The sequence below is a fragment of the Temnothorax americanus genome, unplaced genomic scaffold, assembly GCF_048541705.1.
Source record: "Temnothorax americanus isolate GAGA-0224 unplaced genomic scaffold, ASM4854170v1 Scaffold384, whole genome shotgun sequence".
Lineage (NCBI taxonomy): Eukaryota > Metazoa > Arthropoda > Insecta > Hymenoptera > Formicidae > Temnothorax > Temnothorax americanus.
The window spans coordinates 1183-12388 of record NW_027509530.1 but is presented as its reverse complement, the minus strand read 5'-3'; the positions used below and the strand labels follow the sequence as shown (position 1 = coordinate 12388).

At 41.5% G+C, this 11206-nt stretch overlaps 1 protein-coding gene across 1 annotated transcript; it reads left to right on the top strand.

Moving 5' to 3' along the window:
- Positions 1-72: 72 nt before the first annotated feature.
- LOC143902173 (uncharacterized) lies at positions 73-1058 on the top strand (the record flags this gene model as incomplete). Its single annotated transcript, XM_077414867.1, has 1 exon — positions 73-1058. A coding segment is annotated over one exon (585 nt), but the record flags the coding sequence as incomplete, so codon positions are not given.
- Between the last annotated feature and the right edge of the window lie 10148 nt (positions 1059-11206).

Here is an 11206-nt window from a genome sequence, read left to right as displayed (position 1 = left end):
ACAGCACAATGAGTAAGTACCGCTAATTTTCATATATACTTGTGCAAAAAAACTTTTATGAACATATAATTGTATTTTTTCAGTTTTGATAAACCCCGCTACACGCCGCGTATTTTGGGAAGAAGATTTGCCTTGACGTCAACAGCGTATAAATTTTTGGATATCGGAATCAGCGCGGGACCTTTGTCCTCTGTGGATATACTTATTGGCGATAACCGAAACAATCGGATAATTCTGCCACATGCAACGTGGGTGACATTCATCGAAAAACATGCAGATATACAGCGACTCGTGCAGTCATCGGCACCATCATCGCTAACGTTTCGCGATCTGGAGCTTGTTAAAATACGTGACGCAGATATTGTAAAATTGACGTCATGCGGCACCAGCTTGTACATGAAACCGTCAACAGTACTCTTTCTGTTCGAACTAGAACATTGCGTCGAGAACGTGTATTTTCAACTATCTCAAAATGTTCACGGCGTAAGTAAAAAATTCAAACAGTTTGTAACAACTTTACGTCAAAATTGTATCACCGATAAATGTAACGCAGTTACAATCTTGCGTAAAATTTATGATGAAAATTCGATTATTGATTGCGAACTGTTGGCCTACGCTTTGGATACTATTGTGTATAATGCGCTACATGACAAATAAATGTATATAATATGGTAAAAAATAATTTCTTTTTTTATTTACCGTTCCCTTTTGTTAAGCTGTCTTCGTTTATTGTTTACTTAAATGTATAATTATAAATTAAATATTAAGATCTGAACGATTAAATATTGTTGGCGTCGAAAAGATACTCAATCGTGAGCGAGAACGCGCGAACGGGAGAGAGAGAGACCGCGCGAACGAGAAGACGCGCGCGACCGGGGGACGGGGGAAACATCTTCGAGAGGGAGATAACGCGAGCGGGAGCGTGTGACGTCACGCGGACTCCGCGGCGCGGCGAAACGCGGACCCCCTCGCCCCGCTCCGCGGCGAAACGCGGCCGACCCCTCCCCCGCGGTGCCCGAAACGCGGACTCTCGCGGCGCTGGAAAACGCGGTAAACCGCCGGAAAATGCGGTCCGCCCGCCCCCGCCGCGCCGGAAAAACGCGGTACCCCCTTCCCTCACCCCGCGGCGCTCGAAAACGCGGTACCCCCCTCACCCCGCGGCGCCCGAAAACGCGGTACCCCCCCCCCGCGGCGCCCGAAGACGCGGTACCCCCCCCCCCTCACCCCGCGGCGGCCGAAGACGCGGTACCCCCCCGCGGTTCCCCCTCCCCGCCCCTCACCACCCCTCGAGCACCTCCCGGGGGTAGAATCCTCATTGTATACCTACTAATGGTATTCATTTTATTGTCAAAATAGACGAAATTCAATGGAATTCAATACGGAAATTTTTAATTCCTAGTTTGGCGTTCAATGGTATTCATTTCGTTAACGGAATCAATGGTATTCAATGGAGTTCATCAAGAAACTTTCCAATCCCTAACCTGGCATTCAGTGGTATTCATTTCGTTAACGGAATCAATGGTATTCAATGGAATTCATCACGAAACTTTCCAATCCCTAACCTGGCATTCAGTGGTATAATATTTTTGTGTTGGAATTGGATGGGATTCAAAAAAGACAAATTCTTTCCAAAATAAGGAATTCCATGATATTGAAACTATTTCAATCCCTTTTTTGGACAGAATGGAATTCGGAAAGTCCTTAATTGAATTCCTGGCAATCCTGTTTTAATTCTTTTCAATCTTTTTTCGTTTGCTGGGATATCAACAAAAACAGCAAATGAAGGAGAATCAGAAGAAGGTAAATTATGCATGATTAAAGTATAATAGAAGATAGAGATAGTTCAAAAGAGTTAGTAAATTTTATTGTAGATTCGGGTGCTACGGATTATATTATGAACAAGAATATTATTCTGTACAATTTCGAAAAATGTAAAAATAGAGTTATGAAATGCGCGAATAAAAATGAGCTTGCAAACATTTCAATAGATGGTAAAAGAGATCTTTTGCTAATAACGAATGAAAAAGAAAAGAGAGTCATTAAATTAACAAATGTAATTGCAGCAAAGAAAGTATCCAAAAATTTACTATATCTAAGAAAGTTGGCTGATGCGGGGTTCAGTATTTATTTAGATGATAAAGTGTTTAAAGTTTACAATAAACTGACAAATAAAATAGTTTTTAAAGGAATATACAGATGTAGAGCAGAAATTGTTCCACATAGTGAGCTTCCTGAACTATCGCAAGCAAACATTCAGACCAATGAATTATCAATTTCGGAGGGAGAGTTAGATGAGAGGGATAATGTTGGCTCTGCGATTGGGAGGGAGAATGAAGGAGAGCTCACAAATGTGAACGAAAACGAAAATATAGAACACAATATTGCTGAACTCGAGCAAGTCATTAAGTTGGAGGATATACAGACAATAGAGAATATAGAAGAAATGTGTGAAAGCTCAGTAATTGAAAAAGTAAAGAAACTAGAGAAAATAAATGAGGCGATGTTATGGCATGTTAGATTAGGTCATGCATCGTTAAACTATTTAAAACAATTACAAAAACTAGAAAAGAGATTAGAGAATGTAAAGTTTGATAACTCCATATTAGAGTGTGAAGTATGTATAATGGCAAAGATGGCAAAACTGCCGTTTAAAGAAAACAGAAATAGAGCACAGAGACCACTACAGGAAATACATACGGACATCATGGGTCCAATGAAACCTACATCCTATCCAGGACAAAAGAGGTTTATAATCACTTTTATAGATGACTATTCTAGATTAGCAAAAGCCTACTCTCTGAAGAGAAAAGATGAATCGGGAGAGGCTCTAGAGAAATATCTTATATCCGCCAGAAATCTACTAGGAAAAGAAGGAAAGCTATGCTATGCAAAGTCAGATCAAGACAAGGAATTTACGGGAGGTGCTTTTAAAGAGGTATTAAAAAGAGAAAAGATAAAAGCCATATTTGCATCACCGTACAAATATGAACAAATAAAGAAATTCGGATGCATTGGATATGCAAGAGTACCAAAGCCTACGTCGAAATTCGACAAGACAGCTGTTTAGGATTAAGGTAAAATCAGGTGGCAGGGCGCTGTCGCGAAAGTAATCGCCCCTGGCGCAAGCACAAACAACCCTCGGGCTTGACTCGACTTTATCCGAGATCACCCGAATATCGCGCTTACCGTTTCGACAGCGCGATTGCAAAACGCGCACGCGTTTTCCTAAATATGTATACCGCGCAACGCGTTACATCGCGAATCCATGTGATTCGCCCTTCGTGAGGCCCATACCCCCGCCGAGGGTCTCCTATCGGGACGAAGGATAATCGATATCGATCCGCGCTTTCTTCTGTTCTCTGCCGCGAAAAGAGACACATCGAGCCGGGCGTTCGCGACATTGTGCCTATCGGGAGTGGTCTCGACCGCCAGTGCGTGAAGTCCGTAATCAAGTTTCATCGCGAGCCGCATCCGTGAGATCGCCGCGTGAAACATCTCGAATCGCTCTTTCACTCGTGCCGCGAAGAGTGAGCCGTTTTCCGACTGCGAGGAGTTCGGTATTGGGGGACGCGAGAGGCCCTGTGCGAGGGGTAGGTTCGAGCGTACAAGGGTCGTCGCGAGCGGCATTAGTCGTCGCGCAATATCTCTCGTCATACGAGATTGACGAGATTTGTCGCCCGCAATCGAGTGGGCAACGCGCACAAACGGATCACGTGATCACCGCGTTCGGTACCGTGATCCTCATCTAAAAGAACGTACAGACGGCGACCGAGACCGTCACATGCAGTCAGCCCGGGTATAGTGATTGCAACAAGTGTTGTGATACCCGAGCGTAAGTGCAATCGAGCACTTCTCAATAACTCAGCGCAGGGAATTCGATCCCGATATCGACCCCTCTCTCGCGGCCATTTTGTCGTGCCGCGCCGTTTGTGAACACGGACCATCAGCGTGAATGTAAAGCGTATAGTGATTGTGTAAAACGCGAACTCACTATCGCGTACCCGAGACAAAAAGAAAGCCTGAGCATCTCGCACCTCGTGACCGCGGTTGCTCGTCTGCTTCGCGCCCAGATATCCGTTGCCCGCGAGCAAGATCTCCGGACGCGAGAGCGGTCATCTACCGCTCTACAAGATTTCCGTTTCGCGAGCCACGCAGACAGAAGGAGCGACTCAAGATTTCCGTCCCGCCATCCCGCGAATGCTCCGGATGCTCGGGTGCGTGAGTGCGAGAAGTACTCTATGTGCAATAAAGTGTGTTTGTCAGAATAACCCGGCGAGCGTTTTTTGAACCCTCTTTCCGCTACCTCCTTGGTTCTTGCCCCGCGCCCTGGACAGGGTGGTCCCGGCATACTTCGTGTCCTGAGGGTACCTCGGTCGCGCACGAAACAACAGCTATTGGTGTGTTGGTGGGATATACTGACACTGGATATATACTATATACTCTGGTATCCAAGCACGAGAAAATTTATAGAGTCATGACAACAGAGCAGCAAGAAACTGCACTAAGAAGGATAGAAGTCACAAACTTAAAATGTTTGATGACGACTTAGAGGAAATAAAGAAAAACTTAGAAGAAAAAGAAGAAACTGGAAACAGAAAACATATGGATGACACTCATGGAGATTTTATCAAGCAGTGTGTTGATTAAGGGAAGGTAAAAGTCGAATGGATTAAGACCAAAGAGAATTTGGCAGACATTATGACAAAACCTTTACCTCTAGAAGCATTTGTGTATCTGAGAGATAAAATAATGAATATAGAGTTTAAACAAAGTTAGAGATTAATTTTAGTCGATAACTTTCTTGTTATGTTTCAGATAAAGAGGAAACTTAGAGAGGACCCGTGGATCGCTCGCACAAAGGGAGGGAGTGTTGGGAGAAGACTTTGAACGAGCAATAAGTTCCCGCCCTTCTAGAGGTCAGCTCCCGGTTGGGGGCGCGACTCGGCGCGCCACGCGTGCGTGCGGGCATCAGTGGTGCTCACAAGAGCCTCGATCACCGTCGTGTTCAGACGTGTTAGTTACGGTTTAAGTTACAGAGTGTGACATACTTTAAAGACAGTATTCAGAGTGTATAAATATCAAGATTGTCGTGTTCCCTGCCCATCTTATCACATTTCAAGTCGTCCCTGATTATATTTCCAATAATAATGTAAACTTTTTTCATGTATTTAATTATGGATAATAAATCAGTTTTATCTTATATTATATTACTCGTTCTTGGGTATAGATTTACGAAATGTTCTGGATGCGCTCTCTCTCTCTCTCTCTCTCTCTCTCTCTCTCTCTCTCTCTCTCTCTCTCTCTCTCTCTCCCCCCCCCCCCCCCCCTCTCCCTCCCCCTCTCTCTCTCTCTCTCTCTCTCTCTCTCTCTCTCTCTCTCTCTCTCTCTCTCAGCAGAAGCAGACGTGTGAAACATCGCTCCGCAAAAGTGTTAATTTTTGGGTGGTTTAGAAGTGAGGGAGAGTGTTAAAAAGTTGTGTAACGAATATTAGTCCAGTCAAATTAGACAAAAAAAAGGCTTTTGCTCGGAAGTGAAGCGGTATCAATGAAACCTTTTTAAGGTTGTTGGGGAGATGTAGAAGAGCTTATTTCTGAGTTGTCGGGTTAATTGGACCGATGGGTTTTTAAGGGGGGGAGGGGGAATGAAAAATTTCGTTTTTTCGCAATAACTCGGCGAATTTTGACCGTACATGATTTACTAACCTTTTATTTTGTAGCTCTTTTAAAGCCCTACAATTCATTTCCTGAAGACCCTAACTTAAAATCAATATTTGTCGAGTTCTAGCCGGTGAAAGTGGGAAAAAATGTATTTTGTTGCGGTTTTTTGCGTTTATCTCGTTTCCATTAATAGATAGAAATGTGCCGCCACTGACAAAGTTGTAGGACTTAAAGAGACCTACAAAACGAGAGGTCAGTCGTTCAGATTCGTTAAAAATTGAGCCCAGGGGAAGCCTTTGGAAGTTGCGCTTTTAACGCGTGGCCGATCGTCGCCGGCGGCGGCGCGCCGCCGCGATGACGATCGGCCATGCGACGGCGCGTCGCATGTCGAGTCGAGTGCGCTCGGGACTCGCTAAGAACTCGACAAATATTGATTTTAAGTTAGGGTCTTCAGGAAATGAATTGTAGGGCTTTAAAAGAGCTACAAAATGAGGGGTTATTAAATCATGTACGGTCAAAATTCGCCGAGTTATTGCGAAAAAACGAAATTTTTCATTCCCCCTTTCCCCCTTAAAAACCCATCGGTCCGATTAACCCGACAACTCAGAAATAAGCTCTTCTACATCCCCCCAACAACCCTAAAAAGGTTTCATTGATACCGCTTCACTTCCGAGCTCAAATGTCTAATTTGACTGGACTATATCTTCATAGACCGGGGGTAGCCATGAGTGTTATCTAGCCGGAATATGTTGATACATAGACACGAGAACTGCATTTCGTACAGAGGTCATCGAAGCCTCGTACGACAGGTAGACATCGGCGACGAACACAAAACGCTGACGTGTGAAAGTGACGTGTTAAAGTGACGAGTCAATTAACTGTCTCTGCCGATATTAGCAGAATGAACGAGGAATACGCCGAGTATCGATGCTCGGCATGTAAGAAAGCGATAAAAACGGAGGTGATAGCATGCAAGTCCTGTACTAAGCTTTTTTACCATCCAGGTTGTGTATCTAAGCACAAAATTTATGATAGAAACCGCGAATTGGTGTCGTGTCCTGGCCCATTCGAGAAGTTAATTATTAGTGATGGTGATAAAGTAGCTGATATAAATAAAGCAGTGGCAGCAGCAGGAAGAGCAACGGTACCTGCAAAAATGAGTCCGGCGCCAAGCAGCGGAAATAAAGTAGCAGCCGCGAGTGGAACAGAAGATATTAATAGAAAAATAGATTGGCTTGTAAAAACAGTGAAAGAATTAAAAGATGAGGCAGCATGTAAAAAGGACATCAAGTCAATGATAAAAGAAATAGTCCGTGAGGAGATGGAAGGCATTAAACAGGCATTAATAGAAGAATTGAGAAAAATGTTGACGCAAGGGGCATATGGACCGTCAAGTGGAGCAACAAGAAAATATAGCGATGTGATTAAAGAAAGGAAGGAAGAAAATATCTTGATTATAAAACCAAAAGTACAACAAGAGAGTGAAATTACGAAGAAAACAATTAAAGATAAAATTGATATAACCAAGATAAAAATAGGAATTACCAAATTAAGAAAGGGAAGTAAAGGGACAGTGATCTTAGGATGTGAGACGGAAGAAGAGAAGGATAAGCTAAAGATGACGGTACAAGCGGCAATGGACGAGGAGGTCAAGGTCTCTGAGCCACAGAAAAGGAAACCAAAGATTAAAATAATTAATGTTGGTGGAGAAGAAATGAAAATGGAGGATGATAAACTGATAGATACATTCAAGAAGCAGAATAGAATTGGCGAAGAATCCTGTATGCACCTAGTGAAGAAAATATTAAGAGGAAAAAATAAGGATACTGAGCAAGGATCCGTAATAATTGAAGTGGATGAAAGCACTCATAATTCACTAATAAACAGAGGAAAAATAAATTTAGGATGGCGAAAGTGTCCTATATTTAATTATATTAGTGTTAGAAGATGTTTTAAATGCTGGGGCTATTACCATATTGCCAAGAATTGCACGAGACAGGAAACATGCTATAAATGTGCAGGAAATCATAAGGCGAATGAATGTACGACGGCGAAGAAGAGGTGTGTAAACTGTACCTATAAGAATCAAACGTACAACTTGAAGATAAATGTTGAACACGAGGCGCTGGATTCGGAATGTCCGACATTTAAGAAAGTATTGGAAGAAGAGAAAAAAAGAGCCGGCTGGGAAGATGCAAAATAGCAACTACAGGGAGAAGCGGAATTACTCTGGTATACAAATGCGCAAAGCTTCTTGGCGCATAAGGATGAAATTCAACATCAGATTATGAAGAGGGTGAATCCTGCGATTCTAGCGTTATCGGAGACTAGATTGACTGTAGAAATTGAGGATAGTGAGGTCAATGTACCGGGGTATAGTATAGTTAGATGTGATGCTGAAAATAGAAACACAGGAGGAGTGCTGTTATATATATATATATATATATATATATATATATATATATACAGGGTGTTCAGATATAAAAGTAATCCAGCCCGAATGACTGGGGGTAGATTGGGTCAAACTGAAGAGAAAAGTCATCGTACCATTTTGCAAAATTCGCAATAGTTAACGAGTTATTAATAAAACGTCTGAGCGAATGCGCGCACAAGGAGCGATAGAGGCGGGCCTCGGCGGCTGGCTGGGCTGGCACGGTGCCCGGCGCGCGGCGAGCGGTGGGGGTCGAGAGACGAGTGGCGAGCGGGGCGCGGCGCGGCGCGGCGAACGTCGAGCGACAGATGTTATACACTGCGACGAAAAAGTATTAGAGCCAGCCCATACTAAACTTACGATAATTCCTTCGCGTAACGGGATTTTCCTTCGCGTAAACGGGATTTTGTAGTAACTTACAATAATTTACTCCGCGTAAACGAGTGAATTATTGTAAGTTACTACAGAAGTAACGCGCTCGCGTAAACGTAGTAACAGTAGGTAGCACACGTATTGGCTATGCATAGGCATTGCCGTAACGTCTTACGCCTTAGATAATATTAATTAGTTTAGCTTGAATTATGTGTAATAAAAACATTTAATTTTAGTAAATTTAATTATTTTGCATGTCAAAGTTTACGAGGTTTACCACAAGCCTTACTTTAACTTTTGTTTATGTTATAATAACTTTAATGGTGCGTGTCCACCTGCGAGTAAAACTCTCGAGAGTAGCTCTCGAGATTGATTCTCGCAAATGGACATATTCCTAAAGAGTACCTATAACGGAGAATGAATCGCAGCTCTCGGCGAGCGAACTTTTCAAGACCTACTCGCAAATCGACACGACGTTATTTTACTCTCGGAGATCAGCTCGCCAAGCTCGAACGCTGTTCGTATTTTGAGAGCTACATGATGACACAAAGGAACTTATTGAATAATGCGGAAATCATGAACCATTGTAGAATACTACTGTGACAGAAATAAAAGTTTTTTTAATTTTTATGTTTTGCGAATAAAGTGCGAAAAATTCATAATTTAAAGAATTAGATAAGAATATTTTTAATACATTCTCTGCTTATTACATGGTCAATAATTAGTAACATTTTAGTTTTACATACTTTGCACGTTTTAGTTACAGCGTTGAAATTAAATACATTTTTACATCGCAAATTAAGTACATTAAAAAAAAAATTATTTAATATTTACATGTAAAAATCTAACATCAAGATATTTCGCAAACAGAAAACTAAATAATAATATCGCACTATGTATTCCACTTCACAATTTGTAAGTCTGTAGAAATTTTTAATTGTTGGGAATCTTCAATCTTAAGCTCTCTAATTTAGAGCAGATCCGACACCTGCGATCATTCCATTGCTTGACCCAGAAGGTCTTTTTGTTGTTATTTAACAACCTTTTTCTTTTTAAAATAATGCTAGCCACTATAGTAGCCGCAAGTCTCTTCGTTTACGAGACATTATAATTTCACCACTCTCAGAGATCGACTAAAAAAGTACGTAAGTGGACACAGTTTTGAGAGAACTGTCCGAAAGAATACTCTCTGGATTCTCACGAGATGCTCGCAAGAGTACAATGTTAGAAAAATTACTCTCAAATGGACAGTGTCAGAATAACTCGAGAGCTACTTTGGAGAGTTTTACTCGCAGGTGGACACGCGCCTTAAAACTCTCGAGAATATATCTCGAGTTATTCTGACACTGTCCATTTGAGAGTAATTTTTCTGACATTGTATTCTCGCGAGCATCTCGCGAGAATCCGAAGAGTATTTTTTCGGAGAGTTCTCTCAAAACCGTATCCACTTACGTATTTTTTTAGTTGATGTCTGAGAGTATGGTGACATCATAATGCCGCGTAAACGAAAAAACTTGCGGCTGCTATAGTGACTAGCATTATTTTAAAAAGGAAAAGGGCGATCATGGCGCAGAAAGATAATATGCGCTGCTCTAACGAGCTGAAGATCCGAGTTCAAATCCGACCGAAAATTGTCCAGCGGTTTTTATTTGATCGCCACCTCTCGGAAGGGTTAATAGCAACCCGCCGAGAGTGTATCTCTAAGAAAGCAGAAAGGAGGCCTCGGATTTTATACAGGCCGAACTTCAGGAGGCTATGGCTTGAACTTGAGCTATAGTGCCGTTGAAACAACAAAAAGACCTTCTGGGTCAAGCAATGGATTGATCGCAGGTGTACATTCGGTGCTGGATCTGCTTTAATTAGAGAGCTTGAGATTGAAGACTCCTAACAATAAAAAGTTTCTGCAGACTTACAAGTTGTGAAGTGTAATACATAGTGCGATATTATTATTTAGTTTTCAGTTTGCGAAATATCCTTGATGTTAGATTTTTACATGTAAATATTAAATAATTTTTTTTTTTTAAATGTACTTAATTTGCGAATGTAAAAATGTATTTAATTTCAACGCTGTAACTAAAACGTGCAAAGTATGTAAAACTAAAGTGTTACTAATTATTGACCATGTAATAAGCAGAGAATGTATTAAAAATATTCTTATCTAATTCTTTAAATTATGAATTTTTCGCACTTTATTCGCAAAACATAAAAATTAAAAAAACTTTTATTTCTGTCACAGTAGTATTCTACAATGGTTCATGATTTCCGCATTATTCAATAAGTTCCTTTGTGTCATCATGTAGCTCTCAAAATACGAACAGCTTTCGAGCTTGGCGAGCTGATCTCCGAGAGTAAAATAACGTCGTGTCGATTTGCGAGTAGGTCTTGAAAAGTTCGCTCGCCGAGAGCTGCGATTCATTCTCCGTTATAGGTACTCTTTAGGAATATGTCCATTTGCGAGAATCAATCTCGAGAGCTACTCTCGAGAGTTTTACTCGCAGGTGGACACGCACCATTAAAGTTATTATAACATAAACAAAAGTTAAAGTAAGGCTTGTGGTAAACCTCGTAAACTTTGACATGCAAAATAATTAAATTTACTAAAATTAAATGTTTTTATTACACATAATTCAAGCTAAACTAATTAATATTATCTAAGGCGTAAGACGTTACGGCAATGCCTATGCAATACGTGTGCTACCTACTGTTACTACGTTTACGCGAGCGCGTTACTTCTGTAGTAACTTAC